We start from the raw sequence: 18,091 nt of genomic DNA, 5'->3' as shown, positions 1-18,091 counted from the left end.
GAGTCATTACAAATTCGCCGAAGCAAAGACAGTGGCCAACAAAAGGCGGTCCGGGAAAAAATAGTTGAGCCTCGTGTTGTTCTGCAGCAGGTAAATTTCCTTAAAAAGTCTCTTAAAATCAATCGTGGTAATTTTGCATTTTTTGGTTTATAGATCGATATCTCTAATGTGGCAGGTGCTTCGAAGCTGTCGGTAAGTTAAAATTTAATTACGACTTCAGAGTGAAACTATGGTTTTATTGATATTATTTCCTGTCACTCCACATGCTTTACGTGTCCAATGCGTGCATCAATCAAGAAGTTTATAAATTGTATATGTACTAGTCACACATATTTAAATTAAAATCAGAAATTTGCTTGAAATACCAAAATTTATTTTAATGATATAGGAAAGACCCAGCACATCTGCATCACCCTCTAGAAAGAGGAAAAAGAAAAGCAATTCCAGAATTTTTAATGTTGTGGTAAATACCATTCCTAGCATTTTATTATATATCGGGAGATTGATATACTTGACCGACAACGTTTATATCATTCCACAAACGTTACGTGACCAATGCATATATGACTGAACCATGCGGTCATAAAAAGGAATGCATACTGTACGCACATGTTTAATGGCGCAAAAACACTGTACAGTTTTCTTGATATACCAAAGTACTTTTAATAATTTAGGAAAGCCCCAGCTCAGCTACAAAACCCTCTAGAAAGAGGAAAGGAAAAGCTACTTTCGATCGTTATAGTTTCTCGGTAAGTAGTATTCTAACAATTTTCGTTTATTGTATTACATTGCATATAACTTTACATATTTTATATCTATTTTTACATGTTTCATATAATTCCACAAGCCGAAGCCAGGGGATAAGCTCACAATTTTAAGTTTTATTAAGTGCTTTTTTATAAATTTAACTGCATTTTGATAAATTTAGCCATTAAATCCACATCGATTGTCGAAATTAGAGAAGGAAGAAAAAAAAGTTAATGTTGTGGTAGGTCTTAGTTAAGTTTATTTTTCATTTGTATCGCCAATGTAAAACGTAAAAATTGCATGTGCCTTGTATAATTATATATACGGTAAGCTATTTTCAATGATTTTATTATTAATTTCTAAAACTTACTGTTTTTAACAGAAATCTCGGCGACAGTTTTCTGCAGATGAATCGTTTGAAGTTAAACAATTTTTCTCATGGTATATTGGTACGAAGAATGGAATAACAACGGATGATGCTAAAACGGCTCTTGCAGATGGGAACCTCCCCAAATGCAAAGAATATTCCAAAACGCCAAAACAGTTGCAGGACAAAGTCCGGCAACTGAATCGGCGTTCTTTGAATGATAATTAAGTGTGGATGCCCAGTCAAACATTATGTAGGTTTTATCTATGGGCCTTACATGGCTACGAAGTAGCATGTATGGCTTTTGTGTGGGCTTACTGAGGAATGGCCAAATCATTAAATGCCAAACAAGGGCCATACATGGATTTTGTCTGTGAAAATGCAACAACATTTTCATTTCACCATATCTACTTCATCGTGATAACAATTGTAGTTTTTGTTGCATTTCATTCTCGTATAGTATAGTTCAATATTTCTGTATGAATTTTTTTAAAACCTTTGCCTATCTTTGTGTGCGACAAATGCTGCATTTTGTAGTTTTTAAAAGCTGAAATAGAAGCAAACAGTGTATTATTATTGTTTTAAAAAGCATTGAAAGATATCGTTTATTTCAATTTAAAACGCATACACATTTACGGTTACGAAATTGCTGTTTTGATGATAACGTTTAAGAAAAATTATTGTTGTTTAAAAAGTTATTGTTTAAATTAAGAAACTATTTATAAGATCTTTATAGTTTTCGCACTCACCTGTCATGCTAAATTGAACCATCAAAAACGAACCAATCAGAAAGTAGTGTTGACACAACCCTTCGACTTGTTCAACTTGCGCCATTTTTCGATTTAATAACCATATCGATGTTTGGTACAAAATCGTTTTAATAGTGCATGTTGCAAAACAGGATTCTCTTAGCAGTAGGCGAGATTTTTGTAGTTTTGTTACTGCAAAGCTCCTTAAGCGCTTGATCAATGCTTTTAAGGTTTGCCAAGTAACTGGATAATGTGTGTGAGTTTTTCACTGAAAGTAGGTTATGCTGGCTGTTGTTAAACATAGCCTATAGCGGTTAGGTTAGAGAATGGGTATGCAAAAAGTTGATCCTAGCTATTTTCGGTTTAACTGGAGTTAGATTTAGATTACAAGGTGTATTTAGGTTTTAAAGTTTAGGTTACTCTGTTATAACATTTAAGTTAGGTTGACAAGAAACTAGCTTTGGTAATAGCTTGAAAAATAGCACTCCAGGTCAAGTAGCCAAGTCTAAATCAATGGAATCGAATTGCGCGGGCCTACTCATATATAGGCTAATAAATACACTGACACAGAATTTTACACATGGTATTAATATCAAATACCACAAAATAACTAATATATGTTTGCTAAATTCATGTTTTTTCAGCCGACAGTCAGATTTGGTCACAATGTTATCTCAAAAATCGAGCAAACTTAACCACAAAATATGTAAAATATAACCTCTTGACAAGCAGCGTGCTATTATTAAAAATCAAAGCTTGCCTTTGATTGAAAATAATTAATATATTGCTTAACCTTAGTCTATTCTAGAGTCTAGACACTGTATATTAAGCTGTAAAATAAATTGTGGTATCTACAGTATTATGTGGTGAAGAAATGAAAACATTTACACAACATTTTATGGCCTAAAATCAGTTTTCTGAAATTTGACGTGCTTGTATTTCACATTCTAAGAAGGGATTATTTCACTGTAATTTTTTACGCTTTGACGGATATCTATCACGTCGAGAACTTCATTAAACCTCGGACTTTTTCTGTTTTATTTTTGACTGAATTTTGAACTGAATAACCTAAATGTTTAATAGTTTTGAAACGTCTTGCGAGCATCTCGAAAGAATTTCGACTGTTTAGCCTTGATGTAGATTTACTTGTTCAATACACACTACAACAACTTACGGACTAAGAACAGATTTTATGAATGCCAATGCGGTCTTTCCTGTGTTAAACGACGTTCAGAAATAGCGTGGTTTGGCGGGTAACTGCGATTGAAAGTGGTTATTTAAATTTTAAAATGACAAATTTAAAGCCGGCTGGCGCATGACTTGGGAAAACGATACCTTACGATACAAGTTAATGAAAGGATTCTTAATGTACAAGGATATGCTAGATAAAAAATACATTTAAGCAGCACAGTTGTGGTTTATAGTATCTTAACTTTTATAATGCGTTGTACGTCGTATGGAGTTAAAAAGATTCAATGGTAATAAAACTAATACCTAATAACGCAAAATGCCTTGTGGCACACATCGCATTGATAAGGTCGCTCTCCTCTGTGAGTTCTCATATGAGTTTGCAAACTGCCATTTTGGATAATAGAGTTAAGAGTTATGACAAACTTCTAAAGACTTCTGCGTAGTTTCAAGATGCAAAACACACAAAATCATTTTAAAGAAATGAATGTATTAAAATGAAATTACATACAATAAACCGTGCTCAGTTCACTTAAAAATCTTAGAGCAACACATTTAGCAAATTTTGAAAATTTGAAAAATTCGAGCAGAGTGTAGTAACGGAGACTTATAAAAATTACTCACGCAATTATCCTGTGAAGTAGAGTTTAAGGTGAAATCATTCATGTTTTACACTTGTCATGGCCAGTGTTTTTTTTAAGGTGTTTTGGGGGACCGAAACGGTGCCCCAAATTTCTCCAGCGGTTTCCCAAAATTTGGACTTGCAACTAGGCTACACTACTACAGTAAATGAAACACTTGCGGTCTCTTAAAATTACTTAGCGGTCACCCAAACCAAACCTTAAAAAAAACACCTGGTCATGGTCAATGCAAAACTAGTTTTATAAGCAGCATTTTCTTGCTTTGTTAATTTCGGCTGGCTTCAAACATAAATGATGTGAGTCGAAAGACGGTTATGGCACGGGTGACTTACGTGAAGTTTTCCGGTAAGAGGAATGGGCGACTGATTCACCAGTAGCATACTAGCAAGCCTGTTTGCGCCATATCGCCTACCGCCAAAATTCATGCATTCGTAGCCATCACCGGTTATCGCCCCAATCCAGCAAAGAAAACAAGCGTTTCGAGCTATTCGAACTTTCTTAAATCTTAAATTTTCAATTTCGTTTTCCATTACCTGAATCGTACATTAAAATAAAGAGTTACTTGTTTGAAAGTGTCTGGTTATTCAAATTTACAGCTGTGTGCTCCAAAACTTTTCCAAAACTGCTGTAAAATAAGCAGTATAAACTGCTGTATAAGCACTCAATGCAACAACAAGGCTTTTTTTACGTAAACCAAAAGTAATATAATAAACAAACAAAAAATTAAACATTTCTAGACACGGAACACTTCTTTTTTCCAGGTTGTTTTGCTAGAAAGCAATACAGCAAGGTAGGCTAAAAGCAGAAATACAGTTTGAACAAGTTTAACATTTCGCCTTGCATTTGCTACAGTTTTCCTTTCAAGACAAATTGTCAACTTGACTTGGCTATCACGTACAACTCTTTTTCGCTTTAAGGACAGTAAATAGGCATTGAATAAGTTTGGTAAGCTGTGTGGCATACGTGCTTAATGTTCATATCATATATTGATAAGCGTTATATTTTTTTAAATTTTAATTTTGTAGACAGTAAAGAAACATATTGCAATTAATTTGATTACAAAAATTATTTAGATAAAGAACGGAAATATGAAGACAGACAAGTCTATTTTATGAATTTCGATTCATCGGTGTCAATTGATGATAGCGATGCTTTGCAGTAAATTGTTGTGTTTGCTGTTTCAAGATTGAAAAAATATACTTTTGAAAATATAATAAGATTTGAAAAAAAAAACTCAAATGCATAAAATACTGCGTGTTAGTGATTGTTGGTAGACCCAACGTCGGCTCGTGGGAGATCGTAGCTAGCGCGCCAACCTAGGTCCGAAGAAGATTTTGTAGCCCCCTACCCGACGTAAGCCCGCTTGACAAAAAGGCGTTGGCGCTTCAGCGATTATCGTTGGTGGTGGCCGATTTTTTACTTCGTGCAATTTGTCACCCGTATAAGTTGCGAGATACATTTGCTTACGTTAATCAAAATCACGTGTTCGTATCCAGCAGAAACATTTGCTGCCATTTTGTTTGATTGAAATTGAGGTATGTTATTTTACCCGCTGAGATAGTGTTCCACATGAAAGGTAAATGTGGTAACTTACACGAATAACCCATCGTTTTTTCTCGGTCGGGTAGCCATGCATAAGCTCTTCAACGAGCATGTTGCGCACCGCATTTGTCCGTTGGGAGTTTTCGATTATCAGATACGCCATGAGGATTTCCCCATGGGCTCTTCTCACCTCGGCTCCGGGGTCTCTTCTCCATACTGCATTTTTTTATATAGTGAGTTACACATTCCGCGAGAAATAAAATAATGTAAAAATATAAAACAACTGTAACTGTCATTTACGTTTTGTGGTCAGCGCAGTATTTTGAAAAAGTGGATTTGTCATAACTTTGTTCACTTCTGCCGGGTCCAACGCATTTCTGCGATCACTCTCCTTAATAAATCGCCTCCTAGAAAACGCAACACTTTAGGTAATAAAGAGTGGTTAGCAAACGCAAATTTATTAACATGAAAGTTTGAATTGCAATAACAAATCTAGTTTTAGATACCAACACGAGTAAATCATCCAAGAATGGAATGGCTACATGTAGGCAGCGCTTGTAATCACCTTCTTTTTAGAAATTTTCTGTTGGATGCCCTTCGATTCTTGAGGTTAATAAGGGCCTCCCCCACGTTGAAGGTCAATGGAAGCTTCTTCAGTAATGAAAAGCTGAGGAAGCTTGTCATGGCATTAGAGTGGGATATGAATGTCGAAGGAGTTTTGTTTTCATTTTGTAATTTCTAAAATGAAGAAAGATTGTATTTGTTTTTTTTTTTAAATACAACTATTTTTGCTAAGACTTTGCATATAAACATAATCATCTTCCATTCGAATGTTGTTCAGGCCTGGTCTTCATCCCGAAACAAATTCAGGGTCGACCAGTTGTCTGCAACGACGCCTCCACTTTCCCCTGTCGCTGGCATCCTCGATCTTCAAACCTTTCTTCGCATGTCATCCTTCACCGTCTCATCCCAATGTTTACTTTGATCTTCCCGTTTTCACCTTTCCTGCAATCATCTTATGTTGTACTCTTCTTATTAAGCTCTACTTACTTATTAATTCGCTCAACGTTCTCCAACCATCTCAGACGATGTCCTTTTAGACGTTCTTCAATATCTTCCACACATGTCCACCTTCTTATCACATCATTGGTAATGCCATCTCGTAGTGTCTTACCACACATCATTCGAATATTCCTCATTTCTGTCATCTGCATTCGCCTGACATCAGCCTTCTTCATCGCCTAACATTCAGCTCCGTAGCACATCAAACTTCTTACACATGCTTTACACAGCCTTCCTTTTAGGTTGGTACAGAGTAGTCTGTCCCAGAGTGTACCAGACAATTCCTTAAAATGTTTCGAACTAGCGCGTATTCTTGCCGTCACTGCCCTGCCAGTACTGTAATTCTCCCTTATCATATCCAATAAATAACGAAACTCCTTAACTGGCTAGATCTCATCACTTCCCAAGATCACATGTCCTTCCACTCGTCAGCCTTCCATTGATAGGCCTACCTGAACTTCTCTTATGCACCCAATACAGTACTTGCACTTTCTGCATTGAATGGAATTTCTCCCTACTCTCTTCCCACAAATTTTGCATGGATCAACAGTACCGACTACTCCCTTCAACGATTTTCTGCCAATTCTCATCGCTTTGGTTTTATTGATGTTCACCTTCAAACCTTTGCTTTCCAGTGCGCTTTTAATTTGCTGATATACATTCTATGAATATATTACTTAGTAGATTCTACCTGTAGTATAACCAAAGAATATTGTATGTAACTACTCAAAATTAATATAACGTCCTAACCTGCACATGTTTCTCTTTATATGTGACCAGGTCAATGGACTCCAACGTCATTCACGTCACTCAATCATTGCATGAGTTTTTTCTACTGCACAAACAGTTTGTACTGTCTGTACAGTATTTACCAAAACTTACGATTGGGGCGTTTTTCCGGCGGCGGTCCATAGAACCAGCCATCTCCATTGCCTTGGGTTGATCAGCGTGAAGCTTGCCACGTAGGTGTCTCACGAGGCCATTCCAAGAAGTCAGCAACTTTTTGCAAAGTTCGCACTTGAAATCACCTTACCCATTATTTTTTTTATCGTGCACGACTTTGCAGTTGCGCGAGATGTTCAAATTCATGACACCACAGTATCTAGAACAATTACTAACACCAACTTACGGACACTTTTTCTTCTTATTTAATCCAGTATTAGAAGATCTCGATTTTGTTATTTCCGACTTCGCTTGTCCATAATCCTTGTTCATGAACCGGTCATTTTGTTCTGTTGCTGGGTCACTTTTATCATCTCCCTGCTGTTATAAAAAGAAAACTTGCTGTTGTTCAAATTCATTTAAATTTAGATGGTTTAAGTGTCTATATACCTGTGGCATCGTAATGATGACAAAAAGTGCACAAACAAAGGTGCTGTAATAGGCAAAATATCGGAAACTCACATTTAAGGGCTTTAAGGGTCTGTAGGTTCATCTGAAGCCCTATCTAAAACAATGCAAAGTACAATTTTTCAATTTGAATTTGCTTCTAAACAAGCCCGGTCACCTTGCTGAGTTTTTGTATCCACCGAGATGTAGGTCAAAAGGACTTAATGCGGTATTTTGAGAAAATTCTCGTATCTGGAATTCTCGCACCAAATGCTTCAACTTTTTAACAACTTTTTTCCTTACATTTCTCCAAAAAAATCAGCCAAAAAGCCTTAACTTTGAACCAACACAAAACGTTAACCTTAGCCTGAACCTACACTCCGCAGACGCCATAACAACAGCAAACCTCCATAGATTAAGGTCACATGCGCACTGGACCGGAACCATTGATACTTTTTCTATAGTGACGTCTTGATTGCGACCTTCGTAACAATCGCCGGGTTGCCGTTTTAAAACTACTGAAAATCTTACTACACCCCCTTCAAAGGCAAATTGTCAAGTTGACTTGGCTATCACGTACAACTCTTTTTCGCTTTAAAGACAGTAAATAGGCATTATGCGTGCGATTGCCGTCATCGTTGTCCCCAAGATCAGAATCTCCAATCGAAACGCAAAAAAATCGTTTGCCGCTAGATGGCGCAAAAATCAACTTATTTTATCACGTTATACAGGGACTCTGCGAATGCGCTCAAGAAACCGAAAGTTAAAACAATTTGAAAGCAACTTCCGCAGAGATGTTGGCGACAGTCTAACAAAGAAATATCGCAAGAAAACCGGCATGAGACAAACGCCAGCGAAGAAATCTTTTGTTCTTTCTTCGCAACCTTGCGTTTTCGGCAGGATAGGAAATTACGCTAATCGCAAAAGATACAACCTCACGTAAGGCTGGTAATAACCTGGACAAAGGCATTGCTGCAGACATCGACTACGCACCAGCTGATAGCCAGTGAAGCAAATACAAGCAATTATCCCCATGGGACCAGAAAATAACAACGACAAAACAACCATTTCGCACAAAATGTTTTTATATCAAAATTTCACTTACAAGCGAGGGTCAAAATGCCATTTCGGAAACATCCTAAGCAACATAGGTTCTCCAAGTGTCACCGCTTTTATGAAAGAAAGGAGTCAGTTCCACGTAGCTCAGCTGAGTCGAAACTGAAATGGAAAAGGCCATCAGGTAAGAAAGTCTGTAATAAAATGGTATTATGAATATTGCTGCTGCTGTAGTTGTATTAATTAAAGCAGTTTGGTATACCAAATGAGCTTTGACCCTACCAAATTTGAATCCAAAAAGTAGCAAAACCTGTTTTTTTTTATAACGTTTAAGTGCGTTTAAACTAAAGAAATATCCAAAATGCTAGATTCAGAGATGATCTCGCTGAAACATCCTAACACGGGTGACATTTTGGGTCACCATCTTCTACGACCTCTAGTCAAGGAGGAAAGTCTGATAGAGCAGTTGGCGGATGCAAACGAAGGAACAGAGAGCTTCGTTGGAAATCGAATATTGAGTTGCGCACGTTTGGAAGAGATTCTTTCAGACATCTGCAACGGACACAATTGTCAATCGCCTTTTTGCGAAGCAAAATTCAAAGGGGACTGGGAGGAAATTCGTGGTTGTGGTTCGATTGTTAAATTTAAATACCTTTGTTGTGACTTTGTTAGTTAGAGTTTCGCCACTTTTGATAAAGTCTCTGGACAGGAAAATCGTAGTATGTGGCAAAGCAATAGCAAAGTAAACCTTCAGTTGGCCTGTGGAATCATGCTTAGCGGTCTAAGCCAGCGATCCGCGCAAGCCTTTCTAAGCTGCCTTGATCTTCCTTCACCAAATTTGAAGCGGCTGTCACGGTACTGCAAGAAAACTTCAGACTTGGTCTCGAAGTGCAACGAAGACGACATGAGAGACAGGCGTATTAGTCTGAAGGAGCGGAACTTGCGCGTTGGACTTCCTTCAAAGGCAAAAGTGTCGGTGGAAGCTGATTCACGGTAAGAAAAACAAACTGTTATGACACTAAAATCTATCAAACATTTTATTAGCATCCTGTGAGCTGGTGCTTTTCTTCCTATTGAAATTGAACTAACCATCACACCTTACCGTTTTAGTAAGTAAAACCTACTTTGTATATGGTACATCAGTTTTACGTCATCTTAATATAGATTTAACGTGGGTCTTGCGGCAGCTCCTAAGCAACCAACCCAACCCGCAACACAGGTTGTAAGTGTTATGGCGGAAAATGTAACACCAAAAAAGAGCATTATTGCAATTGGCATGAAAACAAAGGAGAGAGCAGGACCAAAATCGACTGATGTGAGGTCAAATGACCAATTCCCTATAGGGGTTCCGCCAGGTTAGCAATTTAATTTAAGTTTAATGTGAGTTACTTACTTCTCAATCGCAAATAACTGCAACACTTTCCGGTCTGTAAGCTTTCATCAACAGCTAATGTACCTTTACTTATACGAATGTCGTATACGTGTTACAGGAAACATGGAACGTACCTTGGGTGAACAACTGGCAAAGGACCTGCAGCGGGACGCGATCGATGTCGACGTTTTAACGACCGACAACGATTCCAAGTTCTTCGAAGGTTTTTCAAAGCAAATGGAAAATAGCCAAAAAGAGCAGGTCACCCGGCAGATGTGCTGTGTGCACACATTTCGTTCACTTGGTCGGCGCATGAAACAACTAAAACTGGGCACGCTTTTTCCAGCAAGAAACACGAACAGAACCGTAGCGGCGCGATCCCAAAAAAAGTTTGCATTGGAGTGCCAAAGCAGACTTTTCGCTGAATATAAAGTCTGCATATTAAAATACGGAAATAACATTGATAAAATGGCCGCAAAACTTCTCGGCGCAGCTGACGCCATGTTAGGCTGCCTACAAGGTGACCATAGCGACTGCAAGCTGTTGTCCTTTGTCTGTCGCGGTAGAGAAAAGCCAGTAACTTGGGACAGCCGCAGGGTGCGACTTGTGCTTGACGAGCACGCGAAACTAACTTGCAAGCGGTCAATAGCAAAATATTTCAACAAAACAATTCTGTCAAGAATACGTCTTGGCAGAAACACAAATAAGGTTGAAAGTGTTAACGCTACACTGGCAAAGACTTTACCAAAAGGTCGAAAGTACACAAAGTGATATCTTTCCTTTCACGAGTAAAGTTAATGTGAGCGGCAAATGCTGAAAATAACTCAGTCTCCGTTAAACCTACTGGCAACTTTTTAACTAAGGTCAATATGTATCATAGCCTACTGTAGTTCTTTGCAAAAAACTTTAAAACCAAAATGTTTCAGACATAACCTTCTTACTTCGCCTTCCCTCAGAAAACACATTGACACAGTGACACGACTGGTTGCTGTATATGTTGGCAGAAAAGTAGAAAACAGACCTAAATCGATGCGATAAAGCAATAAGATTGCAATAAATAAGTGAGAACATTAACGTGAGAGTCAAAGGAAAACAGTTTGATGTAGATAAGAAGGAAATCTGCTAACATTGAACAATGACAATCGATGTAAGCTGGACTTCTAATCGCTTGTTTTGGACTGTGTAAGCCATTTTTAAAGTTCATTCGCAAAAAGAAGCTGCTTTCATGTAGTTGTTTACGGAGATCTTAAACAAGGTACTTAAAATCGCACATTTGGAGAGTTTTCGACACCTTAAGCAACCTTCGTAAAATTCTTATTCGTCTGAACAAAATATAATATTATTGGCAAAAAAATCAAATATTAACAACGAAATTTAAGAAATACCTTTGCAGTGTTTGTAAATGTAGATAAAGCTTTTTGTTTTGAAACGCGGAAGGTTGAAGGGCTTTAACTTATTACATCCCAGCTAAACTTTTATCAGGGGAAGTCCTAGTGCAGAATTTCATCGTTCAAAATATTTTCAACGCTTTAGTATTTCGGGAAAATTCAATCATTGGAGGAGTCACGCTGCATTTTTATGGCTATTGTTTCTACTATAAGGAAAAAGGTCTTGATCCTTTCTGCATATGGCACCGCACCTGAGCAATTTGCTGCAACTTTCAACATTTAAAGCAGAAACTGGCAGATTATACACATCTATAATGAACGACAGAGATTATTCAATCAACATTTTTCATCATTTATTACTTTTTAAGAAATTAGCGTCATGTGCCCGGCTATAGTCGTATGTTCTCTAGAAACCAGTATAATTCCAACCGCAATAGATGAATGTCTAAGCCGAAATCGAGTTAAATACACGCTGTTATGATTACATCCTATTTACACACACTACCTCGATAAACAATGTCATGTAATCGCTATAAAATACACATAGTTCGTTGCCATATCTCAAACAATACTGCACCACAAAGCCTATATATATAAAGGAATACACTTCATTGCTTTTTTTTTACACTAATAATTAAACATTTTAACGCATCTAAAGGATATAGGTTCTTTTAGATTTTAGTATAATAAACAGCAGTTAATATAACACTGTGCTGCGTTAATTTTTAGGTTACTAAAGTATTGACGGTTCTTAGTGTACTTTTTGATGCTGAATCCAAAACTGTTATCCGTTTTCTTCAATCAGGTCTAGTTTTTTGGCAAATTGCATTTGAAATTTTTGACAACTTCAGCTTTCAGCGTTTGCGATTGAGATTTGTGGTGTCATAAAAATGATTTAGCTTTTGAATTAAGTTTTGATGAAACTTAAGTGACATCACAATGAGAAGAACATAACGAATGCACCTGGTGCTTGAAAAGTTAAACATCTGAACTTGTTTTTACAGGCTAGTTTAGTGTGCAGTTTAGATGATTTGTTTTTACAGTACAATGAGAAAGTGCAAAAATGATCCAGACAGGTTCTTTTGCATATGTGGCAAGGTCACCCTGCGCAGTCGCCAAGCAAAAATTACGCAGTTTGTTAAGAAAGCATATTATGCGTATTTTGGAGTAAAACTAGGCGATCAGGACAAGGCATTTGCTCCGCACATATGTTGTAGAGCATGCGTTGAAAACTTGAGATTATGGAGCCTAAAGAAAATAAAGAGCCTTCCTTTTGGTATTCCTATGGTATGGAGAGAAGGAAAAGACCATGTCACTGATTGTTATTTTTGCATGACCAACTTACAAGGTATGCTGATACTTGCACTGTATGGAGGCATTTTCATTAATTGCTTGATTTAAGAGTAACAGTGTTCTTTTTCATTTTAGGAATAAACCGGAAGAACAAACAACATGTGAAGTACCCTGATGTTCCTTCAGCCATGAAACCAGCACCACATGGCCCTGGTATTCCTGTTCCAGAACCACCTGGAGAAATAAGTGAAATGGAGTGTTCTTCATCTGCAGAGAGCAAAGCAAGTGAACAAGATACATGGGATGCAGAGCAAAGTACAAGCCAACCGAAGCCTCTTACACAGCTTGAGCTGAATGACCTAACACGAGATTTAAATCTCACCAAAGAATCCGCTCAGCTCCTAGGATCACGACTACGTGAGAACAACTTGCTAGCTCCATGCACCACATATTTCTGGTATCAGTATAGAGATAAAGAGTTTAGAAAATATTTCAATTATGACGAAGACCATTCCCTAGTATACTGTCAAGATGTTTCAGGATTAATATCAGCTTTGGGCATAGTCTACAGTTCGGCAGAATGGCGATTGTTTTTGGACTCATCTGTAAAGAGTTTGAAGGTAGTATTACTACACAATGGCAATAAGATTGGTTCTGTTCCTGTTGGACATTCAGTGAAGCTCACTGAATGCTATGAAGACATGAAATTCCTTTTGAAATCTCTTCAGTATAGCCAACACAAATGGAAAATATGTGGTGACTTAAAAATGATTTCAATACTTCTTGGGTTACAGGCCGGTTACACTAAACATCCATGTTTTTTGTGTCTGTGGGACTCGAGGGCTGATGATCGCCACTACACACAAATTAGCTGGCCACCCAGAACAAGTTTTACACCTGGTTTTAAAAATGTCAAGTTTGCTTACTTAGTTGATCCACAAAATATTCTTTTGCCACCTCTCCACATTAAACTTGGTCTCATGAAAAACTATACCAAAGCACTTGATAAAGATGGCCCGACCTTCAAGTTCTTACAAATGAAATTTCCCCGTATCTCTGAAGCGAAGCTACGAGCAGGAGTCTTTGATGGGCCACAGATCCGTGAGCTGATGAAAGACGAAGGTTTTACTGCACACATGAGTGCAGTAGAAAAAAGAGCATGGACAGGATTTCGAGCAGTAATTTCAAACTTCCTTGGAAAGCATAGAAGCCCTGATTATGAAGCACAGGTTAAAGAGCTGCTTGAAAGTTTTCAATCCCTTGGAGCCCGGATGTCTGTGAAAATGCACTTTCTGAGTTCGCATTTAGATTACTTTCCTGACAACTGTGGTGACTACAGCGAAGAACAGGGAGAGAGATTCCACCAAGACCTTCGCCATATGGAAGAAAGGTACCAAGGATACTGGGACGTAAACATGCTTGCAGATTACTGTTGGTGCTTAAAAAGAGATCTTCCCAATACCACACATAGAAGAAAATCTTTGAAGCGACACTTTTTGTCAGCATAAATCATTTGTATTTATATTGTTATTGCATTTAACGTCGTAATATCATCATGTGCAGCACAACGCTTTCTGTGTTAAGCTATTTTGAACACTTCGTTTTTATTTCACACATTGATGTTGGCAAGTATTTCACATTTAAAACACATTTGTGATGTTAAGTGTTTACGTGTCTATAGTGTAACATATTAACTTCTACTTTTAGGTTGAGCGCCGTTGAACAAAATTATGTGTTAGGAAGCTTTCTTGGTTAGTTGTAAGTGCCTTTATTTCAACTGTGTCATTATATTTTTTTAGTATTTAAAATGGCTGTCATTGCAAAAACCTTACATTCAAATAAAAATACCATCTTGCGAAAATTGACAACATGCATGACCAATTAAGCTACCCCAGAAATTAGTTTCTTTGTGCACAATAATGACCAAAGCTAGCATAATTAAATATGTGATAGAAAAAAAACTTGACCTGATTGAAAAAAACTGGTTGCATTTTTGAGTTCAGCGCAAAAAATCGATTCAGAAACAGTTAAAACATCTTTGACCTATGAAAAAAAATTTTCAAACGCAGCACAGTGTAATTATTCATCCAATATGTTTGTAAACCGTTTTCTTATTCTCAAACGCTTCGTTTTTTTTCAACAGCGAGTATGATTTTTTCATCTGTAATATCTTTTTCAAATGCTGAAACATCATTTTCTATATGGGTACGTGTAGCATACAGTAAACTGTTTTCTAAACGACTCGTATTTACAAGTTCTGGTCGAATTGTATGCGCATACGACCTCTCTCTATCCATATGCGATGCATAAGCGCTGTGTAAACTGCGGTTGATGCTCCTATTTTCTTACATTTATTTTACCAAGAAAATTTTTCCGATTCCAATTACTAAAATCTTTACTGCTAGATGGAATATCTAAGCATTACCTTCATTATAACGCGCAATGTTTTGTCGCAATGTTAACCTCTAATTTTAGTTTTCCCAAACACAACCTCCAATTTTCTCCACATACGAGTTTAAACTTGCCATGAAATTAGCCAATATTTTCTCCTTTTGACCTTGCAATTCGTAATCAGGTTAGGTTACTTTTTTTTATGCTGTGTTTCAGCGCTCACTTGAACCGCAAAAAACCTTTCAGAGCGTTTTGGCAATAGCTATATTGTTCCTTTCCCTTTATACAGGCAGTCTAATTGAATAAGTGTCTTCGCTTCACCCGGCTAGATTCTGAAAACAAACCAACGACGACTGACGCGAATTTTTTGATGCGACCTATTGGTATGACCTTCCATAAAAACTGAGAATGTTTACATAGTCCATTATTCCATTGTTCTATGTTGCGAGTTTATCGCTATGCGCTCTGCATGACTTCGTTCAGAAGCAAACTGTTTTAATTATTTCTCTCACGGAAATTTAACGGACGGTAAGGGTAACTGTCTAATCTTCATTGTTTATTTAATTGTCATTGTAATTTCTAAGGGAATGCGAAGTAAGAAGGTTATGTATGAAAAATTTTAGCTTGTGTGTTGCAAAGTACCTTAAACAAAATATGGCTAAAAAAGTTTGATTGATGTAAACAACATAACGTATCAATATCTACAAAGAATAAATAACCAGTTCTCACTTGGGGTGACCTGTGTTTAGTGAAAAGTTGTTCTTGTCTGAAACAGTTTTGACATAAGATGGCCTAAGGCATGATCTGCTTGAGTGTTTCATCCATGTTAGGTCTACAACTTCCGGTTTATCTTCTGTTGCCGGCAAACGTAAGGTACTCTGCAAGAAAACGGTCTAATTAATAAAAAAAAGCTCCAAAATGTCAACCACTTTGAATGATTAAGGTGCACTTTTCACAATGACGTTATATTACTAAACAACGATTGGGATACATTAGATACTACACAATAACAAGAAATGATTTCTTTTCTTACCTCTACCGACTCCAATTCTTCATCTGAGGTACCTTCATCCAACTTACTCTAGTGAAAGTTAGAATCAATATCAAACACTGACGCGGGTAGAGTTTGTGAAGAACTTTCGATCCATTCAAAGTTGGACGATGGCATTTTACCAGCTAGAAATACAATAATAATGATATATTTTTTACGAAAAACAGCAAAGTTTATTCTATTTTTAATAACTGTATATTGATTTGTAAATGGACATACGTTAAAATGTGCAGCAGGTTAATACACATGCGTCTTATACGCTTCTTCAGCAAATGTGCTTCTTTCAGCTGACAAACCTTCTTCTGATGAAACGTCAGCAGCTGGTTCTACTCGTTCAGAATATGGGCTTCTATCATCTGACGAACCTTTTTTTATAAATGAAACCTCAACAGCTGATGCAATTCTTTCAGCAGACGGGTTTCTTTGAGCTGATGCGCCTTTTGTTTCGGTGCCACCAGCCGAGCTGCACGACTGTGATTAAAAAAAGTTATTCAATTTTTTACTGACAATCATTTTCTGGAAGGAAGCGTGTGTTCACAACAAACTTGCCATCGACAAGAAATTGCACGACTGTGATTAAAAAACATAATTCAATTTTCAACTAAACCGCTGTACTTGTTGTAGGACCCATGCCGGTTGCCATCACGCGGTCGTACTCGATCGAGAAGCAAGGGAAGAGTCGCCTCTTCCAATCCGCGAAGGAGATCACGACAGCCACTATGTTGATCAGCAGGTTGGTCGTGTAGATGTTCGCCCAGAAGAATATGGGGGATGTCCCGTCGTGGAGAAAGATGAGCCAAGCGGAGGAGACGAGATCGGAAAGGACGCAGACCAAGGTGCAGACGCAGAGGCGGATAATCATCTTCTTCACGTTCTCCTGCTTGGGCGGCATCTCGAACCTGCAGCAGCAGATGTTGAGGCGGTAGTGTTTCGCCAGCAGATAGACGAGCAAGGCGAGGAGACAAGATTGGAATACGAACGATATAGCAAAGAGCAAATAGCCGGGAACACTGGATGGAACGCCGTTGGGGAAGCTGAGATCATAGACGCATTCCACCGGGGAACTGATCATGGTTAACGTGCTCAGGTAACTGGCCGCGGATGCTATGGACGTTCCGAGGATGCCGAAGAGTGCGAGGACGCTGATCGCACGCAAGAAAGGTGATCCTAAGTGACGAAGAGCGCGGTGCCGGTACATCTTCAACTGCCGCGTCCATAGAATGAGGTAGAGGGAGGTAAGGGCGAGATGGAAGACTTCGACGAGCTGATGTAAGTACATGAGACACGCGAGGTCCGATTTTCTACCGAGACGGAGCTCTATCTGTTCGCATAGACATCTTATGAAAGCGAAATTAACGGCGACCAGACATAGCGACCCTTTTTACGAGAATTCAAGCAACTTCTGCCTGAATCCTTTCTTTTTCCCTTGATCCACTTTCCTCCTGGAGCGAACTTCGAAAATGGAGAGAGCAAGAACGAGGTAGAACGCGATCACGGTCAAAATCGCTGCAAAGAGCTCATCTCTCAGCCAAAGCCTTTTATAAAACAAATAAACCGAGTAATTCCGTCCGCTCGTGTTCATGGTCAGGCTACACAGAGAACCTAAGCCGCTGCCTGCCGCTGTAAAACAAAGCAAAGATCAAGAATCGTTGCTATCTTGTTCTATTCAATCTATTGTTGCGACGGAGCGGGGAAAGTTTTCGCTGTGGTATCGGTTAATAAGCGGCCTTTCATCTGTAACAATCCACAGGAGCGCGGCATCCGGTTATAAAAAAGAAAAAACTTGGAAAATATTGAAGGAAATTAAACTTTTAATCTAAAGATTATGATATCTATGAAAAGCTTCCACTATTTATTCAAATATCGGTCTCGAAACCAGTTGCAGCCTTGTTCGAAACAGCAACCACTTTCCCTC

At 38.1% G+C, this 18,091-nt stretch overlaps 1 protein-coding gene and 1 pseudogene across 1 annotated transcript; both read left to right on the top strand.

Moving 5' to 3' along the window:
- LOC143452745 (G1/S-specific cyclin-E1-like) overlaps window positions 1–18,091 on the top strand; it is a 225,882-nt pseudogene that overhangs the window by 154,718 nt on the left and 53,073 nt on the right.
- On the top strand, window positions 12,149–14,814 carry LOC143465982 (uncharacterized). The gene is made up of 2 exons (XM_076964547.1): window positions 12,149–12,789; window positions 12,870–14,814. The coding sequence occupies exons 1-2, from the start codon at window positions 12,468–12,470 to the stop codon at window positions 14,240–14,242; spliced, it is 1,695 nt and encodes a 564-aa protein (XP_076820662.1). The 5' UTR covers window positions 12,149–12,467; the 3' UTR covers window positions 14,243–14,814.

Source organism: Clavelina lepadiformis, chromosome 1 (genome assembly GCF_947623445.1).
Source record: "Clavelina lepadiformis chromosome 1, kaClaLepa1.1, whole genome shotgun sequence".
Classification (NCBI taxonomy): domain Eukaryota; kingdom Metazoa; phylum Chordata; class Ascidiacea; order Aplousobranchia; family Clavelinidae; genus Clavelina; species Clavelina lepadiformis.
The sequence above is the reverse complement of the archived record's forward strand: the minus strand, read 5'-3'. Positions and strand labels throughout refer to the sequence as shown.

Coding starts and splice junctions, on each gene's coding strand:
- LOC143465982 (XM_076964547.1), top strand. CDS start 12,468: ATGATTTGTTTTTACAGTACAATGAGAAAGTGCAAAAATGATCCAGAC. Junction 12,790..12,869: donor TTGCATGACCAACTTACAAG/GTATGCTGATAC, acceptor TTTTCATTTTAG/GAATAAACCGGAAGAACAAA.